Source organism: Ovis canadensis, chromosome 4 (assembly GCF_042477335.2).
Source record: "Ovis canadensis isolate MfBH-ARS-UI-01 breed Bighorn chromosome 4, ARS-UI_OviCan_v2, whole genome shotgun sequence".
Lineage (NCBI taxonomy): Eukaryota > Metazoa > Chordata > Mammalia > Artiodactyla > Bovidae > Ovis > Ovis canadensis.
The window spans coordinates 78,863,982-78,891,467 of NC_091248.1; the positions used below are offsets into that span (position 1 = coordinate 78,863,982).

At 38.3% G+C, this 27,486-nt stretch overlaps 1 protein-coding gene across 1 annotated transcript in view; it reads right to left on the reverse strand.

Moving 5' to 3' along the window:
* Positions 1 to 27,486, reverse strand: part of AVL9 (AVL9 cell migration associated) — a 55,504-nt gene that overhangs the window by 16,577 nt on the left and 11,441 nt on the right. Inside the window, exons 2-10 of the mRNA XM_069588091.1 lie at positions 20,519 to 20,639; positions 18,758 to 18,843; positions 15,574 to 15,645; positions 12,905 to 12,994; positions 12,203 to 12,269; positions 11,105 to 11,145; positions 9,910 to 9,948; positions 5,526 to 5,595; positions 4,707 to 5,239 (exon numbers count right to left, since the gene is read on the reverse strand). Coding sequence (XP_069444192.1) covers positions 4,707 to 5,239; positions 5,526 to 5,595; positions 9,910 to 9,948; positions 11,105 to 11,145; positions 12,203 to 12,269; positions 12,905 to 12,994; positions 15,574 to 15,645; positions 18,758 to 18,843; positions 20,519 to 20,639 — 1,119 coding nt within the window. The remainder of the gene's footprint in view (positions 1 to 4,706; positions 5,240 to 5,525; positions 5,596 to 9,909; positions 9,949 to 11,104; positions 11,146 to 12,202; positions 12,270 to 12,904; positions 12,995 to 15,573; positions 15,646 to 18,757; positions 18,844 to 20,518; positions 20,640 to 27,486) is intronic.

Sequence of the window (27,486 nt, forward strand, 5' to 3'; positions counted from 1 at the left end):
CTTTCCTCTTTTCTAGGGTGTTTTAACTTCTACATTTGGGCTGAGGTATATAATTGGCAAAAAAAAAAAAAAAAAAAGAAACTGCAGAGATATTTGCACACCTATGTTCACAGAAGCACTACTCATAACAGCCAAAATGTAGAAGCAACCCAAATGCCCATCGATGGATAAATGGATAAGGAAAGTGTGGTATATACATACAATGGAATATGATTCAGCCGTAAGAAGGAAGGGAATTCTGTCGTACGCTACAACATGGACGAACCTTGAGGATATTGTGTTAGGTGAAACAGGCCAGTCACAAAGAGATAAATCCTGTATGATTCCACTTATGTAAGTATTTACAAGTAGTTAAGTTCATAGAAACAATGATGGGTGCCAAGGGTTGGGGCAAGGGGAGAATGGGGAGTTGTGGTATAAAGAACACAGACTTTTCAGTTTTGCATGATGAGAAAGTTCTAGAGATCTGTAGTACAACCATGAGAATACACTTAATACCACATAATTGTGCACTTAAAAATGATAAAGTGGACAAATCTTCTATTTGTTTTTTGACCACGGTTAAAATTAAGAAAAAGCATCAAAAAACACACCTCAGCTTGGTAAATCTGGCAGACCTGCTGTGAGCTGATCTGTTACAGCACTTCAAAAGCATACTGCCTTCTCCATTGTGACCTGGGAAGGGCTACAATGTCATGAGGACCAACTGCCACTTACTTATCTCTCAGGTCTGAGATGATAAGCATGTTTGTGAACCGCAAGCCTCCATACTGTAGGGATGTCGGTTCTCTCCAAACTTTATCTAGCACTTAAAGGTAACCCCTGGAGAAGGCAATGGCACCCCACTGCAGTACTTTTGCCGGGAAAATCCCATGGACAGAGGAGCCTGTTAGGCTGCAGTCCATGGGGTCGCTAGAGTCTGACATGACTGAGTGACTTCCCTTTCACTTTTCACTTTCATGCATTGGAGAAGGAAATGGCAACCCACTCCTGTGTTCTTGCCTGGGAATCCCAGGGACGGGGGAGCCTGGTGGGCTGCCGTCTATGGGGTCGCACAGAGTTGGACACGACTGAAGCAACTTAGCAGCAGTAGCAGTAGCAAAGGTAACCTCTATCTAAATCTTAAAAGAACTTAAGTTGATCCTGAAATTGATGTGGAAGTGCAAAGGGCTAAGAAACTCTTGAAGAACAATAGCAAGAGGGGAAGCCTTTTCTCTGCCTGACACGACATAATGGTAATTAACACAGTGCGGGACTGACCCAAGGATAGACAGATACATGGATGAAGCAGCAACAAAGCACAGAGACAGACGCCCTTCCTCAACATACACAAAAATGAATTCCAGGTAGACAAAACCCAAAATGTGGAAGTCAAAACTACAAAGCCTGAAGTCTCACAAATCATGAGAATGAGGGAGACAATTCAGAAGGTTTAAACAATTACTACACAAAAGGAAATTCAAAAGGTTACCAAGAATATGAAAAGACGGTCAGCCTCAACAGTGACTACGGAAGAAAAGACAAGAGCCACGAGACTGGCTAAATATTAGGAGGTTTGACAATAATAACCATTGGTGAGAATGTGAAGCAAAAGGAACTCTTATCCATCGCTGTGGGAATAGAAATTGTCACAACCACTTTAGAAAACAGATTGGAATTATTCTAGTAAAGCTAATCTACCCATTCCTTATAATCCAGCATTCCCACTTCTAAGCACTGACTCCTAAGGAAATGCTTGCACATATACAGCCAAGATTACTGAATAAGAATTTAACAGAAGCGTTATTTGGAGAAGGCAATGGCAACCCACTCCAGTACTCTTGCCTGGAAAACCCCATGGACGGAGGAGCCTGGTAGGCTGCAGTCCATGGGGTCGCTAAGAGTTGGGCACGACTTGAGCGACTTCACTTTCACTTTTCACTTTCATGCATTGGAGAAGGAAATGGCAACCCACTCTAGGATTCTTGCCCGGAGAATCCCAGGGATGGGGGAGCCTGGTGGGCTGCCGTCCATGGGGTCGCACAGAGTCGGACACGACTGAAGCGACGCAGCAGCAGCAGCAGCAGCAGAAGCGTTATTTGTAGTAACCAGAAACCAGAAACGATGTAGATATCCATCCACAGAATTTACATATTGCAGAATAGCCAAAACCAGAAAACTACAGAGGAATAATAAAACACTTCATGCAAAATTATGATGAAACTAAAAATCACGCTGAGAGAGGAGGGGGAAAAATTGTGGTGCCGCTTGAATAAAACTCAAAAACATGTATCTGTTACTTTATAGAAGTTATTTGTAGGTTCCCTAAATTTGAATATGACACACTGTAAGCAAGCAAACCAAATATAAACTCAGAAGCAATATATAAAGAAGTTTAATACATGAAGCAGAAAAAATTTTGGTTTCCGACTACATTTAATATTAATTCTTTCATAAGTTTATTGTTTGACTAAAACAGTTACAGACTGAAACAAGAGAATTCTGAATTAAGTGATCTTCTGGTGGAGGCGATTATTACTAAATTTTAAAAAGTACCAGATACATGCAATTTAAAAAACTAAGAAGTAGGTGTTTATCTTTTTTTAAAAGTTAAAAAATCACCCATAGATATCTATGAATACATGGGTACATTTTCTAAATTTTCATCTTTCTCCTTTGGTTCCCTCATTGCCCTCCTCTCATCCCACGGTCCTGTCCTAAAGGTGCCACCAGTCTCATCTCCTCTCCCTCAGCAACCTAGTTTCTTCCTTACATCCCTAATTCAGCTCTCAGGAAAAGTTCAAGCATATTTTAGAGTTTGGTATCTACAGTGTTTATGTAATAAGCCTCATCTCTAAGACTGAGAAGAAATGCACCATCAATTTCAAGTCCCAGAGAGAAGACTGGAAATTTGGAGCTTTGGAATCTCTCCAAGCATAACTTTCATATGCTAACACAGTCAGGGGACCAGTCAACTCACTATTCTCTTCAAAGCTTGCTATCTTACTTCAGCAATACTGTGTGGGTATCCAAGCTTCTCTTTGGCTACATTTGAAATGACTTTTCAGGATGCTTTGCTAATCCAGGTCTTCTCTACAAGTGTTTTTAAGATCTTCAAGAGAAGGAAAAAAGAAAAGCCTAAAGGCAACTCATTTTTAAGTATACTTCATATTCCAAAGCTGCTGACATCAAAGAATCAGCAATTGTATTTGAAACTGTGATTAAACAAGTTAAATTTGAATCATTACATAATAAAACAGAAAACCTAAAAGGAAAATGTTTAATTTACCATAATGATTGTGGTAAGCCCATCATATATTCAGTACTGGTATAACATACACAAAGAGAATATTCTGCCAAACAGTTTATTAACAGCACATACAACACATTAACATTGCTTTGTTTAATTCAGCGACCTCGCAGACAAACCAAAATCCCCCACCCCAGTTAATCTCCCTCCTGGTATCTCCACAATGATAAAAATTAGAGTGGGTGGGTGAAGCTGCAAAAGTAAGGGCTCCAAAAAGTATAGGCAGTCATGACACCCCCATGTGAGTTCAGAAAACCCACGGTTTGTGGCTGTTGAATATACTTAGTAGTCTGAGGGCCCAGAGGTTTCTACCCAGGCTCCTAAACTCTAGTTTTAAGCAAATATGCATTAGTTCAATCAAGAAAGCGATTTAGATAATTTCAGCATCCCCTAACAGACCACAAAATGAACAAAGACAGCATTTTCTGCTAACTATTCAGCAGTACTGACTTGGGGCAAGTACTCATTTGTAAAACTAGATAAACCCAGAAAGAATTTATCACATAGTGGAGAAGGACAGATGTCAAGTCAATGCTATCCATTTTCTTTTCCATATAAAGTTTTACTTCCAGCATACAGGAAGGTATTTAGAGAAAAACATAAATTTTGTTCTAGTTACTGGACAGATGTATCTGTCTTTCATGGTTAAACTGAAAAGCCATGGATATAAGAGTTTAGAACCTAGTACAGGGAGGGCCTGGCACATAGGAAGGTAATAAATACTTCTTTGACTGAAAAATGAAATGGGACTTTTCATCTTTATTAAAAAAAAAAAATTCATGAATGACAATAAAGTAGCTTCTCCTGTTAGGATAAAAAAAACCCTTCAAATGTAGCTTCCAGAATCCTAATATAATATTACTGACACAAAGAAATGATATCCTAGAAAGAAGATACTGAATCAAAGATGCAATTTGTTTTACTATGGTGTGTTTAAATTATTTAAAAAAATTAGAAATACGTTTTGTATGTTTTTCCGTAAAAAGATTAAAGATTAATTTTGAAGGCAAGTGAACCGAAACAGTATATTGTTATCTATGAAGGGTGCAGATATTTAAGTTAGCCATCTAAGCTTTTTATTCTTTCTTATAAAATTGAAGCTTTTGGAATTATGGTATTTTAATATACATTCATTAAATGTAATCAAGGCTGTCTTGTTTTTTCCCCTGAAGGTAAACCTGACTAATGAAAAACACACCAAACACAGTGATTGCTGACCTCAGTTTCCAAACTCTAATCAAAATCCCCTGCAGTCTTACATCATGGTTACAGATGTCAGAGTACTACACATCTGCTATGTTATTTTACAGTTTTCAATGAGAATTTTCAGACTTAAATGTGTTCAACACTGAAAGTTAAATTCTGAAAGGATTTTGTGCTATCCTTATGGGCATTAATAAAGGACATTAACTCTTACCTTTGTGAAGATGGCCAAGGGCATGCCATACTGGTCCTCCTCCAAGCCAGAAATCAGCCCTGGTATTAGGACCACCTGGCCGGTATTAGCTTGAGGTTGAACAGTAATCGGAGGACTATCTGAGGGCAAAGAGTCCTTTGGAAATGAGTTTGTCTGTTCTGACCCCACCTGTTCTCGTTCTTTCAAGGAGGAATCCTCTAAGACACTAGGATCCAAGGTCTCCCAGTCACTTTCTGAAGACTCTGGAGATGGGCGAGAAGGAGGTTTCAGATACTGATTGCTATCACTGGCTTCCTGTTCACTGCTATCATCTTCTACCTGGAACAAAGGTTCTTCAGTCTTGATGGCTGCATCTCCTCCATGGTTTCCCAGGATTTTCTTGACAGTTCCCAAGTTGGTATTTGAAATGTCAGAAACAGGCAGAGAAACAAATTCATCTGCAGGGGGATTGCTTTCCTGAAGCCCAGCATCTTCAGACATACTCTTTCGGGGTCTGTACTGAGAACTGTCACTGAGTCCATGTTCAATCATGCCTAAAACATACAATATTGGAGAACAGTTTGGCTTAGAAAGAGATATTAGAAGATAAGAGCTGTGTATTCTGCTTTAAGTAGTGGAACTCTTATAAAAAATTTTAATGAGCTATGCTTGCTCAAATTTTAATTGAATAGAAGAAAATCTCAGACAAAAGAGAAATCTATTGCCAAAGTGAAAATATCCTATTAAAATAGACAGTAACCCTAACCACTTTGTCCTTGAAAATTTTTATCATTCAAAGGTCCAGAATAAGTAAGAGAGTGGAAACTGCTACCCTCTTACCTGGAAAAAGAGATAACACAGTCATCAGGGCACCCACCAATTTATTCACTGGAGAAATATAAAAGAGAACCTGAAATAGAGTCAATCACAATTAAATTAGAAAATCCATGAGTCCACAATGACACTTTTAAAAAAAGAAAAAAGCAAAGAAGGGAGAGAAGAAAACTCTTCTTTATGGAAGTATAACAGCTAATAAATGCAGAATTTATGACAGAATCAGAAAATCATGGTTCAAGTAAAAATTACCAGTGGATGCTGAAACTATTGTGCAAGGCTCTTGGGCAACAGGATATTCACATTAGCTTCAAATTTATCATCCCAAAGTTCACCTATTAATTGCAAAGGAAAATAACAAGTACTAATAGGAAGAAACCTGGCAATCACCACCTTAGTCAAATGGTCAAACTTCCTATCACCAATAAGAGAACAAGCAGTTATGGGCCTCCAGTTATGATGCCCCAGAAGGACACATCACTACCTATACAATATTCTTGCCAAAAAAGTTTAATCTGAAATGAGCCAAAGGAAAATAATCATACAAATCTAATATTAAAATGCAACTAATCTGGATTATTAAAAAAAAAAAAAGATCCATGTCATAAAAACAGAGAAACAAAACAAGAAATGAGGTGGTAGAACTGTTTGAGATTAAAGAGAGCTAACAATGAAATCACTACATGATCCATGGTCCCCAGGTTAAGAAAAGCAGTTTATAGCACATTATTATGATACCTGGGGAAATCTGAAAAGGCACTGTGCATTAGATATCATTTATTATCTCAATGTTAAATTTCTTGAATATGAAAATACTTTTGTTATGTAGGAATACACCGTATTCTTTTTTTAAAGGTTTTATTTATTTGTTTTTGGCTGTGCTGGGTCTTCATTGCTGCGTGGGCTTTTTCTTCAGTTGCAGAGAGCTGGATCTACTCTCCAGGTGTGGTGTGACAGCTCCTCATTGAGGTGGCGTCTCTTGTGGAGCATGGGCTCTAGGGCACACAGGCTTAGCTGTCCCACAGCATGTGGGATATTCCTGGATCAGGGATTGAACCCGTGTCTTCTACACTGGCAGGTTGATTCTTTACCACTGAGCCACCAGGGAAGCCCCAGGAATATACCTTTATTCTTAAGAAATATATCTGAAAACATTTAGGGATGAAGTATCGTGGTTCTACAAATTAGTTGAAACTTATGATGATTCAGGGGGAGAATGAACATATATAAAACAATGTAATGCAAAAGTGTCAAAATGCTAACAACAGATGAAGGATGTAAAGTGTCCATTATAAAATTATTCTATCAACTTTCTTGTAGGGTTTTCAGAATAAAAATTGAGGGACAGGGTTCAGTTAGACATAGAACTAAAACTAACACTAGTGATAATTAAATTAGACGAAAAAACAAGCATAGTTGCTGAGGCGAGTTTTCTTTTCTTTGTTTTAACAATTAAATCATTTAGTAGCACTAAGTCATATCTAATAAAGCATGGTGCCCACAATCACCTGTGCTCTCCTTAAACATTGATGATTTAACGAGTAGTGTGCAAATACAGAGAAACCCAGACTTGCATTAAAGGATGTCTTTACCAAGTGAATATAAAAAGGGTATACCTATGACTTGCCATGTTAAATAAAGTCTACTTGATCATAAATGCCACTGCATGTGGCTAGACTAAGTATTATTTTGCAAATTTTTTTTCAGATATATGTAACCATGTGTGCTGTTTTGAAAAACATTTTTAAAAAATTATAAGTTGCAATAAAAATTTGAAACTTACAAGAAAGTGAAGTAGCTCAGTCATGTCCAACTCTTTGCAACCCCATGGACTGTACCCTACCAGGCTCCTCCATCCATGGGATTTTCCAGGCAAGAATACTGGAGTGGGTTGCCATTTCCTTCTCCAGGAGATCTTCCCGACCCAGGGATTGAACCCGGATCTCCTGCATTGTAGGCAGACACTTTACCTTCTGAGCTACCAGGGAAGATTTGAAATTTACAACTAAACAACAAAAAAAACAAACCTGATTAAAAATAGGTATAGGATTAGGGAAGACATTTCTCCAAGGAAGATATACAAGGGGCCAACAAAAACATGAAAAGGTCCTCACATAACTAATTACTAGGAAAATGTGAATCAAAACCAGGAGATACTACCTCATACCCATTAGGATAGCTACTATCAAAAAACAAGCAAATAACAAAAGCTGGATAGAATGTGGATAAATTGGAACCCTTGTGCACTGTTGGTAGGAATGTAAAATGGTGCTGCCGCTATGGAAAATACATCAGTTCCTCAAAACATTAAAAACAGAACTACCATGTGATTCAGAGCTGTCACTTCTAGGTATACACTCCAAAAAACTGAAACCAAGGCCTTGAAGACATTTACACAGACCCATGTTCACAGCAGTATTACTCATGAGAGCCAAAAGGCGGAAGCAACCCAAGTGTCCATGAATGAATGAAGGGATAAAAAAATGCTCTATGTACATTCAATGGAATATTATTCATTCTTAAAAAGGAAGGAAATTCTGACATCTGTTGTACATGGATGAACCTTGAGGACACTGTGCTAAATGAAATAAACCAAACAGGTATGATTTCACTTGTGAGAAACCTAGAATAGTCCAGTTTATAGACACAGAAAGTAGAAGGGTGGTCGCCAGTGGTGGAAGAAGGGGTGAAAGTGGAGTTACTGTTTAGTGGGTAGAGTTTCGGTTTTTGCACAATGAAGAGAGTTCTGAGGACAGATGGTAATACCACAACAACGTGAACATACTTAATGCTATGAAACTGCACACTTAAAAATGGTTAAGGTGGTTAATTATATGTTATATGTATTTTACAACTAAGAGCTTTTTTTAAAGGTTGAACTATTTCACCAGTACATGTTTCATTTTTTAAAAAATTTACCTTCCTGTTTGAAGAAAGAATACATATTCATTCAGAAAACCAGAATACGGAAAAGTATTTCCTTCTTAAAAAATATGCATGGTCACCAAACTGTTGCTGTCTTTCCTTCCAGTCTCGTTTCAATGAATAAATACATTTATTTATAAAATCAGAATCCTGGGCTTGATATGTAGTTGGATCACCATTTTTCACTTAACATGCTATGAAACTTCTTTACAACAATAAAACCACTCAGAATCTTTTTTGTTGTTTGGAATTATATATAAGATAAATCAAAACTTAATTCTCTCAGAGCTCTGTGTCAACTCAGATAAATTCTGGAAAATAAATCTCTTAAGAGGACAATTACTGGGCCAAATGGATAAACATTTTTATGATAATGAATTATACTGGACATTGTGAATGACTGACCCTCCAACATCCATTCCATCTCTATTGAGCACAGTAATACTGACCACAGATCCAGGGATAGCTCCTGACTAGTCTAAACCAGAGGTCGGCAAACTTTCTATAGAGGGTGAGATAGTAAGCATTTTTCATTTGTGGGCCATTTGATCTCTGTTCCAACTACTTAACTCTCCCACTGTAGTGCAAAAGCAGCCATAAACAATAAGTTGAAGAATGGCTGAAACTGTGTTCCAAGAAAACTTCATTTGCAACAATAGGTGGTGGGCCAGATTTGGTCCTGGGGCTGAAGTGTGCAGAGACCTTGGTCTAAAATCCCTTATAATTTTTTATCTAAAATCATGGCAATCCTGTCCCTTTGTACCAGAGAGTGCATCTGGAACCCAGACTTAAGCCAATCAATACAGGCATTTCTTTAGCAACAATTATTGGTTCTGGGTAGGCATATGGCCTCATAGGCCCAAACGAATTGAAGGGAAGAATTCTCATTAGATTAGGGAAAAGATATCATCTCTGCCACCAGCATATAGCTAAACTACTGTTGGCAGTAATCCCATACTACAAGGGAAATCAGGCTCAAGATAAAGCTAGCACTGTGGACTGTAGACCAAAGAGATGAAAAAAATCTAGGTAATTAATTATATTATCAAACCATTCAGTCAACATACTCTCAAGTCTGAAGCAAGCCAATACATTTTTTAAGTCAATTTAGACTGAGTTTTGGGGACTTCCCTAGTGGTCCAGGGGAAGACTCTGGACTTCTATTGCAGAGGGTGCAGGTTCCGTTCCTGGTCAGGTAACTAAGACTCCGCATGCCAACGCAACACGGCCACATATGCATACACACATAGAGTTCTCTATTACCTATATAGTTAAAACCACCTTGATAACTGAATACTATCAAACTGCCCCCAGAAAACACTGCACGAATTCACACTTCTATAGTAGTAAAAAAGAATATGCACTTTAAGCTCGCTGCAATTTGATAGCCAAAAAAGTCTTAATTTATACTTTAATTTTAAGAAATGTCAATAAATGTTAAGTATTCCATCCATTCAAATCTCACCTTTTTTTCAAGAAGAATTAGTTTAAATAGGATTAGAACCTGAAGAAAGAAAAATAATATTGTATTAAAATAAGAAATCCAAGCCTATTATTCATTTGCCATTGTCCCTCCTCAAACATAACCATGTAACATTGAATCAATAATATTAAATAATTCTAGTGCTTTAGAAATAATTGAAAATTAAGAACTTATACTGAGAAATTAAGTATCTGAGTTCTCTAAAAAATGTGAGTACCACTTAAATCACTATCAAATTGGAGGAAGTTGTGCCATTTTTTTGCTTGAAATATCTGCAAGCCCCTTAAAGGAAAGGTACTATTCCCTTACTTCTGTTTGTCCAGGGCACTCACAGAGCAGACAGATACTCACTATACGTGTTAAGGGAACAATCAATGTGTGTATGCCCCAGTCAAAAGACGTTAAGTATAGATATTTTGCTGGAAAATGTTTTACTCTCAGGGCAACATACAAAATAGTCTACAAGATTAATTAAAACATATTTCTTTCAGATGTGGTATACACACACACACACACACATACACACACAATGGACTACTACTCAGGCATAAGAAACAATGCCATTTGGAGCAATACGGATGGACCTGGAGATCATCATACTAAATGAAGTAAGTCAGAGGGAGAAAGACAAATGCCATATGATATCACTTACATGCGGAATCTAAAATCCAATGTAAATAAACTTCTCCATGAAATAGACGCACAGGCTTACAGAAAGATTTGTGGTTGCCAAGTGTGTGGCGGGGGTGGTGGGAGAGGAGTGAATTGGGAGTTTGAGATTGGTGGATGCAAACCAGTACGTATAGAATGGATAAACAACAAGGTCCTGCCGTACAGCATAGGGAACTATTCTCAACATCCTGTAATTAACCATAGTGAAGAGGAATAAAATAAAACATGTTTCTTTCCACACTAATTTCATAATATCCAAAATATCAACTACTGTAGAAAAAAGTATCTTATCCTGCACTGAAATAAACAGACACTGTGTACTTTTAGAAATTTCTATTCTATAAGCACTATCAACACTTTCAACTTTCTATCATTATGACAGCTGTCTCAGAAAAATTAAAACATGGTTATGCCATAATCTGCATTAGACCATGCAGCTCATGGAACCTTCCTAGGTAAATGAACATAATTTTAGTACATCATAAATTTAAATAAGGTATCATACCTTGTGTCGAAAATGAAGCACAAGATCCCGAGGAGATAAACCTATAATGTTAAAAAAAGAAAAGAAAAGCTAATCTGTGACTACAACCTACTGTTTTTGTCAAAGGAAGTTTTAATCTCCTCAAAAACGTTAGGTAAAAGTAGGACTATGCAAAATTTAAATATTTATGTAATATCTGATCATGTACACACACAAACAGAACTTCAACACTGTCGGACAGAATGTCCTGAAATAATGGAAATATTCTAAATCTACATTGTCCAATAGAGTAGACATAAGTGGCCACTGAGTACTTGAAATACAGCAACTGGCAAACTGATTTTTAAACTTTATTTAATTTCTATTAATTCTAATCTAAATGCAAACAGTTAACTTGTGGCTAGAGGCTCTTGTTGTGGCCGAGCAACTCTCACGCCTTCTCCCCATTCTAAAGCCATCTTACAAATTACACAAGTTTAGAAATCATGAAGCTTGTACTTCACAGTGGCAGTCAATCATTTAAACAAGGCTTTTGGGCACTATACCCCATAGGTATTATTTCTGAATCACAGTCTTCTCTGATCACCTGCCATAAGACAAGATAAATTAATTCAGAGAAAAATAGGAGTTTTATAGTTCACATTACACATAGGACTGCAAAAGTGAACCTCGCACAGTTTGGCTACTTTATGCTAAAATTTGAAGTGAGTAAGCATAAATCACTGTGCGATCAAGACTTTTTAAAAAATAATTATGAAAAGGACTTGAGTGCCCGACACACCAATCGATGCTCTTGGTTGTGAAAATGGCATAAAACCCCCAACTTGAAAAATCTTAGAATAGAAAGACACTAATAAGCTCATCTCTCTCTCCCTTGCTCTCCTTGCATCATGACAAGGAACTGACCTGATCAGCATTAACGTAAGGAAAAGAAAAGATTTCCATCATTATTCTGAAAAGCTGACATAGGCTTTATACAATTATACTTCTAAATTTTGGTTGCAAAATTTAGATACCATATAGAAATGTAACTCTGATCATGAAGTTTTACATGCAACCAACGTGCCAAACAAAAAGAAAAGAGGGTATTTCTTCTGACTTGTAGAAAAAGCGACTTACCAAGATATACCTGGGATCCTTCTAATGAAGTTCCTCCCAGGGAACTATTCATATGTTCATAGAGCTCCTATAAAATAAGATTTAGTTTAGAACACTTTACCATCAGTTTAGACACTGAATCAGAAATAGGATGACCAGGGGAAAACTGGTTGTTTGAAGCAGTTTTGTCTCTCTGAAACTGCCAGTTTCCAGCACTCCTTCTTTCTGTACCTCTATATTTTAGAGCTTGATCCATTCCCATGAGGGTATGGATTCCTAGGATAAATTCCCTCTACAGCTAAATAACTGTCTCTCTCTCACTAGAATCCAGGGGAGATCCATGCTGTATATGTAATAATGGCAGCCTTGACAAAAACATTATTTTTCAGTAAAATAGTCATGTAGTTTTTCTGTGCTTTTTGATATGGGAGTTAGGATCCAGAAGCCTGATATATAAACATACTGTGCAGGGTATTAATGAGATAACAAAGGTAGAGAAGCAATGCCATAGCAAAATGGCTATTATCCATTAACAGAAATATTTGTTATAATCAACTGTAGTCATCATTTCCAGTAAAAGATAGTTTTGTTAAATTTACTAAGTAGAAATTGTACATTTTGGGCAGATCTTTCTTAAGTTAATAAATCATCTCTCACAATATTAAAGATCTACTTGATTCATGAATCTGTCTTCAGACACATCCATGGAGGATAAAAAGTTACCTTTAGAATGGAAATTTGGGAAAAATCCTTCTCTTCAAAATATGCATGTGTAATGAGCTGAAGTTTTGCTTGGAGTAAGCCATAGAGAGGCTTAAAGAAAAAGAGATTACCATTAGTTTGATAATAGTAAAAACAAAACAAACACCCCACAACTTTTTAACTTGAAAAGACCAGAAAGGAAAAAGTTACTGACAACTTTAGTATCTTATTATTCACAGTTGAGTGTTGTTAAGTCATGTGTTCTAGTTCCTGGGGTGCAGGTACAAAGTAACCACCACTCAGAGCACTGGGTTGAGGGTGTGGGCACAGACCTCCTGCGTGTTGCTCTGGTCACTCAGTCACATAACTCTGGGCACTTAACCTCTCCACATCTGCTGCCTAATGTAAACACGTGTATATGGAAGGATAATCCCACGGAGAGAGGAGCCTGGCAGGCTACAGTCCAAGGGGGTCACACAGAGCTGGACATGAGTGACTAACACTTTCACATTCAAAAGTACTTACTAGACTATCTGGCTATAGAAAGCACTAAAATGTTAGCCATTAGTATCATAAAATTTAAAACATCGTAATTCTGCACACTGTTCTGCTAGGTTGTGGGTACATTTAATCATCATTGCAGCACTCAGTTCTTATATCTAGTTGAACACTCATGATTAAGTTTATTTTGCCTTTTTCGGCCTTCAATAGAGGCTTGAACGGAGAAGGCAATCGCACCCCACTCCAGTACTCTCGCCTGGAGAATCCCATGGACGGAGGAGCCGGGTAGGCTACAGTCCACGCGGTCGCTAAGAGTCAGACACAACTGAGCGACTTCACTTTCACTCTTCACTTTCATGCATTGGAGAAGGAAATGGCAACCCACTCCAGTGTTCTTGCCTGGAGAATCCCAGGGACAGGGGAGCCTGGTGGGCTGTCGTCTATAGGGTCGCACAGAGTCGGACACGACTGAAGTGATGTAGCAGAGGCTTAAAATCTAAAAAAAACGACTAGTCTGTGTCCCTTATTATATTCTACATAATATTCTTTTGTGTATCTGAAAACAAAGTTACTCCTTAATTCTTACCTATTTAAAACCCTCTTCCTACCATTTCCATCCTTTTATGTTCTTTTCTTATGCTGGGAAAGATTGAAGGCAAAAGGAGAAGAGGGCGGCAGGGGATGAGATGGTTGGATAGCATCACTGACTCAATGAATTTGGGCAAACTCCAGGAGATAGTGAAGGACAGGGAGGCCTGATGTGCTGCAGTCCATGGGATCGCAAAGAGTTGGACACGACCCAGTGACTGAACAACAATAAAATGTTCTTTTCTAGATGTTTTCTGGTTTCTATGTCCTTTTCAGGATGCAGAAACTAATGCTATATATATTCTCTAACTAGTTAAAACAAGTAATACTGGAATAGTTTTATCCTCCAGTATCCAAGTTAATGGGCTTTCCTGGTGGCTCAGTGGTAAAGAATCCGCCTGCCAATGCAGGAGATGTGGGTTCAATCCCTGTCGGGAAGATTCCCTGGAGGAGGACATGGCAACCCACTCCAGTACTCTCGCCTGGAAAATCCCATGGACAGAGGAGCCTGGCGGGCTACAGTCCCTGAGGCTGTACAACTTAGTGGCTAAAACAACAACAAAAGTCATTAAAAATCATTATGTTTCAATATAAGATAGCAATCAGGAAAAAAAAAGATCTTGCACTTAGTAAATTAAAAGTATTGATTGAGAGTCTCAAAAGATATTTATTGAATGAATAAACATCAACCAGAGCACTCTGTGCTAGACTCTGGCAGGCAACAACAAAAATCCTGGTTAATATATCATTATTACTATCTAAACATATTTTTACATATAGGCTAAAAGGCACTATGAACCATCAGATGTTTCTGTGTGAGCCAGCTCTCTCCATCTCCCTGCCTTTTTATCTGTCCGAGAAAACTGGATTTTCACTGCAGTTTTATCATTAGTAGTTACATGTCTCTGCGAGACATATTTTGTCTGAGATGTAACTTTACTTGTGAAACAAGAACAGTAAATACTTAGATCTCTCTTATGAGGTTTAAAATGGCAAGTCTATCTAAAAAGTGCCTGCTATAGAATATTTGACATATAGGCACTTGATAAATGGCACCATTATGATTATTATTGTTCTTTCAAGAATGACTGTTCAGGAAGCCTTTCAAAATGGTGTATTCGTCCAACATTCAGCACTCCTGTACATTGGTCGTCTGGTCCAGTATAAAAAAAAAATTCACTGATATATATTTTCTCAGGCTACCCTTCAAGAAACTGTATACAGGAATCAGATTAGCAATCTACCAATTTTCTGATACTGAAATCTTTTATAATCATTTCTTTTCTAGGAGACTGTTCTTGCCCTATGTGTCAAATTACTATCTTGGAAGAAATACCCTGATCCTTCAGATCCTATTAGTAAGGTCCATATGATTAAATTATTTTTTAACATATTTATCTATTTAGCTGTGCCGGGTCGTAGTTGTGGCCTATGGGATCTAGTTTGCAGACCAGGGATCAAACCCATAACCCCCACAGTGGAAGCACAGTCTTAACCACTGGACTGCCAGGGAAGTCCCTCTCTTCATTCCAATAATGCTTCATTCTCAAATAAAAAGCTGCCATGAGTGTTTGATATTAACAGCTTATTCAGTTACTTACCAGCTTGCTTAGAACACAGACACTTTTTTGAACAGTCTCTCTGGTGATATCTGCTTGTCGTACTTTCAATGCCTATTATAAACAAATAGTCATTATTAGAAATTTTTCACGGAAATATTTAAAAATCATTGTGTTTCAATATAAGCTAGCAATCAGAAAAAAAATACTTGTGCTTAAAAGTACTTACTGAGAATCTCAGAAGATATTTATTGAATGAATAAACGTCAACCAGAGCACTCTGTGTTAGACTCTGGCAGGCAATGGGAATGTAACAGTGAGAGACCATCTCTGCTCTCAAGGAATTTACAGTCTGGTAATACTTTATGTATAAATTGCCACAACCATAATGCAAACCAGTCATCCTTGGTTCCAGTTTTAAAATGGATACCCCTTTCAGAGACTTTCGTTTCTGGTGAGAAGGGGACAGTTTAAGAGCTTGTTTCTCCAGAGATGGAAGAATCGTCAGCAGTTTTATTATGCTGGTAATTCTCCACTGTTGGGAGTCTGTCCTGGCACACCTGTATCCTACTGTAGTCCAGTTCTGAGCCATAACTCAGGTCCTGGTGATTTTGAGGATGACCACATAAGATTTCTGCAGTTCTCTGCTAGGAAATAAGACTTGATCAACCCCAGGAAAAGCTATGAGGGCAGCCAAGAATGACTCTCCCCCTTCTCGTGTACTGCCTGACATCTCCTCGGATCTGTGTCTTCAACTGCCTGAGAACTGATGATCTGTTGTTAAATACATTGAGAGTAGAGTCTTTCTTCAATCTGCTTCTACCTCTTTACCTTTATTGGATCCATCCATTAGGTCTCACCTTTGTTCAAAGGGAATGAAAGGCTTTCTCCTAGGCTCTAGGGCCTCTGATGTCTGATTTATCTGTCTAGTTATCAGATAAGGAGAGAACAACCTGGAGAAATGGGCAACCCTAAAAGAAGTGGGTCAGACTCAGGAGGTAAGGGAGACAGGCAGTATGGAGTGCCATTTTAAGGATGTCTAGGCAGAGCATGAGAACCGCTGTTAATAACAACAGCACTGGAGAAATAATTGTACTGTGATTATACAACTTACTGGCTGGAGAAGGGAATCGGCTACCCATCCCAGTATTCTTGCTGGGAAAATTCCATGGACAGAGGAACCTGGCAGGCTACAGTCCATGGAGTTGCAAAGAGTCAGATACAACTGAGTGACTAATACACACATACAATTTACAGGGGTAAAAGGCGGTAAAAGGAACAGATTTCCAGAAAAGGCAGCAGCTCGATTCCTTTCATCTAGTAATATCAATGTGCAAAGGTCAGTATGTGAAGAAATAAAATACAAATTCTCAGATTTCTCTTTCTCTAAATTCAGTTATTCACTTGAAGGGCTTCCCAGGTAGCTCAGCTGGTAAAGAATCTGTCTACAATGCAGGAGACCCTGGTTTGATTCCTGGGTCAGGAAGTTCCCCTGGAGAAGGGATAGGTTACCCACTCCAGGAGTCTTGGGCTTTCCTGGTAGCTCAGATGGTAAAGAATTCACCTGCAATACAGGAGACCAGGGTTCGATCCCTGGGTTGGGAAGATCCCCTGGAGAAGGGTATGGCAACCCACTCCAGTATTCTTGCCTGGAGAATCCCCATGGACAGAGGAGCCTGGCTGCCTACGTGCATGGGGTTGCAGAGTCAGCCACGACTGAGCAATTAAGCACAGCATTCATTCACCTGAACCAAAAACATTTACAACGTGTGTCCTCGGTTCTAGGCCCTGTGCGTGGAGGGTTATTTCATGTAGTTAACTAGCTTGTTTATGCTGGAATTTACTTATTACCTTCAAATGGTTCAGGGAAACACACACAAAGCAAGTGTGGTAGAATATTAACGACTGCTGACTGCAAATGGCTGGGTACACAGGTATTTATTGTACCATTCTTATCTGTGTTTGAAACGTTCATTATAAAAATTAAAGAAAAATTTTTATGACTAAGTTAATTACCCACCTGAGGAAGCTTTTAAAACTTTGTGATTGCCTAGGATCAATTATTAGAGATTCTAATTCAGTCTGTAGAAGGAAAGGCCCAGCAATTATGCTTATAATTAAAAAGTTTCCAAGTAGTTCTGGTTAAAAACGATTGTTTTAGAGCAGTGGTTCACATCTGCCCTGAATATGAGAATCACCTGGGGAGCTTTTAATACTCCTGATGCCAGAACATTAACTCAGAATCTCTGGAGTGGGGACCCAGTCATCCCTACTTATCTAAAACTCTCCAGGTGATTCCAACGTGCAGCTGAGAACTACTTCAGGCTTCCCAAGTGGCACGAATGGTAAAGAATCTGCCTGCCAATGCAGGAGACCTTGGAGAAGGAAATGGCAACCTACTCCAGTATTCTTTTTTTTAATTAATTTATTTTAATTGGAGGCTAATTACTTTACAATATTGGCCCACTCCAGTATTCTTGCCTGGAGAATTCCATGGACAGAGGAGCCTGACGGGTTACAGTTGTGTGGTCACAAAGAGTCGTACGTGACTGACCATACCAGTACCACTACTTCAGAGTATTAATGATTTCATAAAAGGAAAGCAATCTACTCAGAAAGGGTATCCACACTGCAAAAAGAATGGTGGTGCTCAGAAACAAAGCAGGAAAGGGGAAGCTACCCATCTAGGTTTATTTGAATTTGTTAGTCAGAGCTATTATACTAAGTTAGGCATTAAGAGGGCAGGTAAGTTTAAGAATGATCAAAATCTTAATTATAGATAATTAAGATAACTTGTGAGTAGTTTGCAGCTACGGTCAGTACTTTCCACTACTTCTAGAAAGTTTCTGAAAAAAAGAAAAACACTCATTATCATTCCTTTTTTAAAGTTTTCATACCAAACATTAGAAATAGAAAACTCAAGGATACCATGTAATTGAAATACAGTATTCTGAAGATAAATGGATAGTTTAGGTATCACTATCTAAAAACAATGTACCAAACATTATGATACAAATATAGTCACTAATCTCAACTTAGAAAAACATTCATGTGAATTAACTGGTACAGTAGAGAAAACAGCTACACAGTTTGTAAAAATTTAAAACAATATTACAGGTACCACATGAAAAATAAAGGCATATGTATCTCCCCAAGTTCTACATCTTAAGTGGCCAGTACAAGGAGTTTTCAAGTATTTTTTTGGTTTTAATTTTAACTGTCTTACCTTGGCTTCAATCTGTCGATAGCAAGAGATACCATATATAGTGGCTCCATTTCCATTTCTGGGTGGCAAGTGAAAAAACACAGTATCTAAGAGATATACAGAAAAATGTAAATACCAAAGTAGATTACTTGTATTTAATAATCAACTCTGACATTAGTATAATGCAGTCATTGAAACAAAAATGATGAAGTAACAGGAACCCATGTCAGATTTATTTCTAGCATCAAACCACTGGTTTCTTAGAATTCCTCTCTCTGCCTTTCAGTGTATACTCACCACACAAAAAGCTCTAGAGGCTGAATTGTAACAGGATGAATTGAGACTACAGTTGCCTTTCTCAGAAAATACTTTATTATACAGGATTATCCCAGATTAAAAGAAAGTAAAGAATCCTATCAACCAAAGGCAACATAGAAATTTTGAACAGATCCAGGAAATTCTTAGGACAATTAAGGAAATCTGAATGTAGGCTGGATATAAGGTGGTATTATGGAATTACTGTTAAATCTCTTAGCTGTGGTAAAGGTCAAATCCAAAGTCATCCCAGGAATGATCTTACTTTTAGAAAATGCAGGCTGAAGTATTTACAGATAAAGCATCATGATGTTTACAACTGACTTTCAAATAGTACAGGCAAAACCATGAAAGTGTTAGTTGCTCAGTCATGTCTGACTCTTTGAAACCCCATGGACTATAGTCTGCCAGGCTGCTCTGTCCATGGGATTCTCCAGGCAAGAATACTGGAGTGGGTAGCCATTCCCTTCTCCAGAGGATCTTCCTGACCCAGGGATCAAACCTGGGTCTCCAGCATTGCAGGCCGATTCTTTACCGTCTGAGCCACCAGGGAAGTATAATATAGGCAAAACCGTAGACATATAAAGAAAATCTGTCAAATATTTACCATTCTTCTAACTTTTCTGTATGTTTAAAAGCTCTCATACTAAAAATATTTTTACAAAAAGATTTGTGAATTGGCTATTCCCCAATACAAAATAAAAAGTTAAAAAGGTTTGTGAGGTTAAAAATACAGCATTTAAATTTTATGTTAAACTGCATAGTAGAATTTGCCTCATTTCATACAAAAAGTAATAAATTTTAGAAAAACAAGCAACCAAACCAAGTTTAATCTGGTGTCTTAGAAGAGCCTATAAAACCATGATAAAGCATATTTCTTCATTAAGCCATTCAAAGCACTCATGTATAGGGTGATAGGAGATTCCATACTAACTTCACAGCCTACTTTCTTTGAGGGTGTTAACACGCTCCTCATGCGTGAAAACTTTTAAGCAGACTGTGACGGCAATGCTTCAGGAGAGGAAAAACAACCCCAGGTGTTTTCAGGTGGGCACTGGAAGATGAAGCTAGTAAACTTGTAGCTAGAGCTTCAATCAGCCTGCAGCTGGTCCAGGTAACCTTCCTGAGTTTGTCTCTGAGAGGAGTCTGAGGTTTAAATACAGAAAGTGCTACCAATAGCAGCTGTCCTAATATGGCTAATCACTTACCTTGGCCAGAGCTCTTGGCAGAAGAGTGGCCAGTGTTCACCAACCATTGCCGATATAAGCCTGGTACTCTTCTGCAGATCCTCTAGTATAAATAACTCACTAGTCCTCTTCAAACAAGCACTTAAATATTTTATGAACAATCACTAGGCCAAATGTCTTTCATTACCAGTACTCAGACTCTAACATGTCGGAGCAAATTTGAAAAAAAAACAAAAACAAAAAAGGCATCTATTGATTGCTCCACTGTCTGTTTACATACCTTCTTGGTAGTTGTGTGCGCCATCTGGTAAGGCAAGGAAGGGCAAGTACTTCCATTCTTCAGGTAAGCTGTGACTATCATGTCCATCTCCTGGAATCAGGGGTGGGTAAGAGAACTCGACCTAAAATGGGAAGGAATGTTAGCCAACAGGGTGAAGATCAAAGGGAAAGTTATACCTCGACAGGCAAAAATGCTTTCAAACTCTCAATGACAGAAGTAAGGATAAGCCATGCTTGTTGATGCCATTTGACAATATCAACAAACCTACCGGTATAGAAGAAGAAAAAGAAAAAAGGAGGATAAGAAGAAGGAAAAAAAAGTAAGCCTTCCCCCTTTTTTGATTTAAAGGAGTTTAATTTTGACGTGTTTAAGGGTAGGGTGTAGTGGGGGTGGTGACTGAATTGGAGATGTACGTTTGGGAGTTGTTACCAAATAGATCAATACCCAGTTGTGGATGTGACTGGTGATAGAAGCAAGATCCGATGCTGTAAAGAGCAATATTGCATAGGAACCTGGAATGTTAGGTCCATGAATCAAGACAAATTGGGAGTGGTCAAACAGGAGATGGCAAGAGTGAACGTCGACATTCTAGGAATCAGCGAACTAAAATGGACTGGAATGGGTGAATTTAACTCAGATGACCATTATATCTACTACTGTGGGCAGGAATCCCTCAGAAGAAATGGAGTAGCCATCATGGTCAACAAAAGAGTCCAAAATGCAGTACTTGGATGCAGTCTCAAAAACGACAGAATGATCTCTGTTCGTTTCCAAGGCAAACCATTCAATATCATGGTAATCCAGGCCTATGCCCCGACCAGTAATGCTGAAGAAGCTGAAGTTGAACAGTTCTATGAAGACCTACAAGACCTCTTAGAACTAACACCCAAAAAAGATGTCCTTTTCATTATAGGGGACTGGAATGCAAAAGTAGGAAGTCAAGAAACACCTGGAGTTACAGGCAAATTTGGCCTTGGAATGCAGAATGAAGCAGGGCAAAAGCTAATAGAGTTTTTCCAAGAGAACGCACTAGTCATAACACTCTCTTCCAACAACACAAGAGAAGACTCTACACATGGACATCACCAGATGGTCAACACCGAAATCAGACTGATTATATTCTTTGCAGCCAAAGATGGAGAAGCTCTATACAGTCAGCAAAAACAAGACTGGGAGCTGACTGTGGCTCAGATCATGAACTGCTTATTGCCAAATTCAGACTTAAACTGAAGAAAGTAGGGAAAACCACTAGACCATTCAGGTATGACCTAAATCAAATCCCTTATGATTATACAGTGGAAGGGAGAAATAGATTTAAGGGACTAGATCTGACAGAGTGCCTGATGAACTATGGATGGAGGTTTGTGACACTGTACAGGAGACAGGGATCAAGACCATCCCCATGGAAAAGAAATGCAAAAAAGCAAAATGGGTGTCTGAGGAGGCCTTACAAATAGCTGTGAAAAGAAGAGAGGCAAAAAGCAAAGGAGAAAAGGAAAGATATAAGCATGTGAATGCAGAGCGGTGTTGAAGAAGACTCTTTTGAGAATCCCCTGGACTGCAAGGAGATCCAACCAGTCCATTCTAAACAGAGAGTTCCAGAAAAACATCTATTTCTACTTTATTGACTATGCCAAAGCCTTTGACTGTGTGGATCACAATAAACTGTGGAAAATTCTGAGAGATGGGAATACCAGACCATCTGACCTGCCTCTTGAGAAACCCATATGCAGGTCAGGAAGCAACTGTTAGAACTGGACATGGAACAACACACTGGTTCTAAATAGGAAAAGGAGTATGTCAAGGCTGTATATTGTCACCCTGCTTATTTAACTTATATGCAGAGTACATCATGAGAAATGCTGGGCTGGAAGAAGCACAAGCTGGAATCAAGATTGCCGGGAGAAATATCAATAACCTCAGATATGCAGATGACACCACCCTTGTGGCAGAAAGCCGGGAGAAATATCAATAACCTCAGATATGCAGATGACACCACCCTTGTGGCAGAAAGTGAAGAGAACTAAAAAGCCTCTTGATGAAAGTGAAAGAGAGCGAAAAAGTTGGCTTAAAGCTCAACATTCAGAAAACGAAGATCATGGCATCTGGTCCCATCACTTCATGGGAAATAGATGGGGAAACAGCGTCAGACTTTATTTTTGGGGGCTCTAAAATCACTGCAGATGGTGATTGCAGCCATGATATTAAAAGACACTTACTCCTTGGAAGGAAAGTTATGACCAACCTAGACAGCATATTCAAAAGCAGAGACATTACTTTGCCGACTAAGGTCTGTCTAGTCAAGGCTATGGTTTTTCCAGTGGTCATGTATAGATGTGAGAGTTGGACTGTGAAGAAAGCTGAGCGCCGAAGAATTGATGCTTTTGAACTGTGGTGTTGGAGAAGATTGTTGAGAGTCCCTTGGACTGCAACGAGTTCCAACCAGTCCATTCTAAAGTCCTGGGTGTTCACTGGAAGGACTGATGCTAAAGCTGAAACTTCAATACTTTGGCCACCTCATGCAAAGAGTTGACTTATTGGAAAAGACCCTGAATGCTGGGAGGGATAGGGGGCAGGAGGAGAAGGGGACAACAGAGGATGAGATGGCTGGATGGCATCACCAACTCGATGGACATAACTTTGAGTGGACTCGGGAGTTGGTGACGGACAGGGAGGCCTGGCGTGCTGCTATTCATGGGGTCGCAGAGTAGGACACAACTGAGTGACTGAACTGAACCAAATAGATGGTAACTGAAGACAGGGAGCCCTGAGAAAAACCAATATCCTCTTGAACTGAGTAGGAGAGAGTCAACAAAGAAGCCTGAGAAGCTGAGTCAAGATCTAGCTTTGCTTCTCATCAGCTGACTCCCTTGCTCCCAATACTGGAACTTATGGTTTCAATGAGCTGTTAGGGGATGAGTGGGCATTAACTACCACTTTAGGTTATTTTTTGCCCCAAGACTGAGAACTGACCAATGAAGTCTAATACTGTATCTCATAGAAATAACGGTTTTTAGCAGAAGCCGCCAGTTTCTGGCATTCCCCAGGTTTACCAGCATTCTTCCCTCTGCTTCATCTTTTGGTTATCTCAGTGAGAGCTGACAAAATTCAATGCTGAATACCTGGATTGTATCACACTGACTTACATTTAATTTTCTTTCAAAACATACTTTTTTTTAAAGGGATTTGCATTACATCAGTAATAAATACACTAAAGTTGGAACAACATAAGGATGAGAATCACTTTTAGATCTCACCTTTAATGTGGAAGGACATGATGGCTGATTTTCCTACATTTAAGGTAATCAAGGTGCCACTAGTTATATGAGAGCTGATTATAAAAGGGCTTTAAAAATGATTATTTTTAACAAGTAATCTCATGCCATACTGAAATGTTTAAATTTCCCTGCCCCCCACCTCCAGAAGCAATCAACATTTCAGTTTGAAAGGATTTTTCAAAGGTTTGATTTATGGAGTCAAACTTTCTCTCCAAGATCAGTTATTTAATATCAGTTAACTGGAGGCATAAATAATCTCAAGCTACCTTCGCATCTCTGTGTCTTCTCTATCATACCAGTTTTATACTGGCAATTCTTCAAAGTGTAAGGGAAGGCAAAATGTGCCCTCAAGAGAAGGATGTAAGTTCAAACCTGAAGCTATGAATCTGGCAGTTACAAAGTTAAAAGAAAAAAAATTACCAACTCAGAATCCTTGGTTTAACAGGAAAAACAACACCCCCCCAAAAAAAAAACACCAAGGAAATAAATTATTGTATTTTATGTAAACACTAAAGTCCAATATATAATACTTAACATAAGAAGACTTGGTAATTATTACAAAATAATCTCATTTGAAAAACCACTAATTTTAATGTATAGTATTTACTTTAAAAACATTTAGTATGGAATAAACATGCTTTTAAATAAATATGAGCATCATGGATTCAAATTATCACAAGTACATCAAGAAGTATGTTGCTCTTTATGATCCAAAAAGTTTTTGCCAACTAAAACTTATCACTTGAAACCTGTCTCTACAAGGATTAGGTCACTAACCACTTCAGTCACGGACCTTCAACATACTCTGAATGGAATTTAGGGCAGAGATTAGGAATGAGGCACTCTGTGCGCTCAGAAAAACTGGCAGAGCAGGCTGTCAGATATTTTCAGAATATTTATGAGCCTAAATTCTTACAGCTAAAATCTTAAAATTTAGATATAATTTTAAATTATACCTAGAAAAGCACTAAAATCATTGACAAGGATATCTGCTCCTTGTGACTAGCAGTAACCCTTTGCCAAATGTGTGCTTAATTCCATGTATCCCCCCTTCACCAAAATCACACAGTATTGGTATACATACTGACCTCCCCAGCTACCTCTTCAGAGCAGCTCCTCAGACGTTTCTGAGAGGCTGTCTCCAGGGCTATAGTCCTCATTTTGCCCCCAAATAAAATTTAACTCACAACTCTTATGCTGTGCCTTCTTTTTTCATTCGACAACTTTAATCGTGAAAATTCCAAAAGAAAGTAGTACAACAGTGCTCAATCTCCTATTTAAACATAGGAAAGGAATTTCAAAATTTTTACTCATTATTGAAAAACATGAAAAAAATTATTCACACTTTGTGCTGACAAGAATATGGGGTTTGGCTGTGCAACTATAAATTGGTACAGCAGTTTGGGTGGCTATTTGGCAGAATTACCAAATCAGTAATACATTTACTCTGACTTAAGTTCTATTTTAGGAATTTATTCCACAAATACACACAGATGTTCACATGGAGAAGTACAAAAATGTTCACAGTGATATGACTTACTGTAGCATAAAAACTGGAAACCTAAATATTCATCAGAGGATTGGTCAATGAGATTTTACATCAGTTCTCTCCAGCTGTTAAAAAGAATGGTAGACTTATATATATATAGATAAAGCAAGACAGGTACGGTACACTGTGAAGTAGGTAAATTAAAGCCCTCCAGACATGTCCATCTCCTAATTCTCAGAATCTGTCCTTACAATGCAAAAGGGATGTCGCAGATAAGATTATCTCCAGATGGGGATTATCCAGGCGGTCCCAATGTAATCACAAGGGTCCTTATGAGAGGCAGAGGAGGCAGAGTCAGAGAGAGTGACAGTGATATGCTTCAAGATGCTTTGAAGATGGAGGAAGGCACTTGAGCCTTCAGAAGTCACTTGAGCGAAGGAGTGCAGGTGACCGCTAGAAGCTGGAAAACGCAAGAAAACTAATTCTCCCCCAGATTATCCTGAAGCAACGCAGAGCTGCCAACACCTTGATTTTAGCTTTAGTGAAACCCATTTCAGATTTCTGACCTCCAGAACTCTTAATAAATTTGCACTGTTTTAAGTGTGTGGCTTGTGTTAACAGTAATAGAAAATTAATGCAACTATTAAATTTAATGAGGAAGCAGGGTATCAGTAAATACAGTATAATCCTACTTCTACTCTAATCCCATTTATGCAAACAGTTACATAGCACATCTTTGTAAATCAATTAAAAAACATCCCTGAAAAACATCTTTAATATAGAGGTTTTATCTCTGGAGAGGTAAATAGGGTCGGAGATAAAGGAATAGTCCTGCTTTTTTCTTTTCCCATCTTTTTTAAAATTTCCAAGTTATAGAAAATTTGAACAATCTTATACTTTCACCTGTATTCACAAGCTGCTAATTTTTGTCCACATGTGCTTTGTGTTGCACGTGTATACGGATACATTTTCTAAACCACTTGACGGTAAGTTGAAAATATTATCGTTTACTTTTAGGTAAACTGGCATTTATTTTTAAATGACTGCTGTTAGAATTTAAAAAACGCAAAAGATAACCACAAGCAGTTCCTAATTTCTGAAGGAAATCTTATTTCCATCCTATCTTTTTGGAAGCAAAGGGAGGTGAAAAGATCTATTTTCCTGATGATTTAGTTAACAAGTTACCAGTGACCAGAGTCTAATTAATATCTGATGCTACGTTATGTTCAATATATTCTCCTGATTCTACTGAAGAAAAACCTGCTTTGAGTGACTTTAGTTGGAATATAAAATATAGTCAACTCATAAAATTGTTTTAACTGTAGATACTATATATGCTCGAAGAATTCCATGAGTAAATTAAGGCAGCTTTAGACTGACTTGCACCCAGAATATTTTTAACAATGCTTCTTTGGGAATATGTATTCAGAATTTCAAACAGCCAACTTTGGTGATACAACTTTTTACAAATTGAACATTGCCTATATTGTGTTGGCAACTTTCTAGAATTCTACTGGTTTACCTGCCACCAACAAATCCTTGCATTTGGAGACTGCTAAACTTTCTAATCAAGTTTATAACACTTCCACACAAACTCCTTTGTGTCTACACATATACAATAATTTCAATATAGTTTTGTTTCATTAGTCAACTCTCTACTGTTGAATATTTTTAGAGCTTTTTTTAAAACATTATTATTAGCTATACAGGACAGTTAAGTGTGATGTAATAAAAAATATATATTTGACCTATGTCCCTAAGCTCCTACAACCCTTTGGAATTTCCCAAGTGATAGGAACATCTTTTGTTATTCATAAGAAGATGCCTGCAACCACGCCAGTGTCTGAAGGCAGAAGGAGAAGGGGAGCAAAGAGAACAAGATGATTGGATGGCATCACCGACCCAATGGACATGAGTTTGAACAAGTTCCGGGAGCTGATGAGGGACAGGGTAGCCTGGCGTGCTGCAGTTCATGGGGTTGCAAAGAGTCAGATACGGCTGAGCAAATGAACAACAACAAGCTAACGAGGTGACTCTAGGTGGGGTTAAATGACTCTGGAACGGGGCCTGGTCACCAGAATGAGGAAGCCTTGATTCAAAGCGAGGAACTTTCAGCTCCACCTCTCAATCTCAGGGAGGGGAGAGGGAGTGGAGATTGAGTTCAATCACCAATGTCTAATGATTCAATCCATCATGCCTAT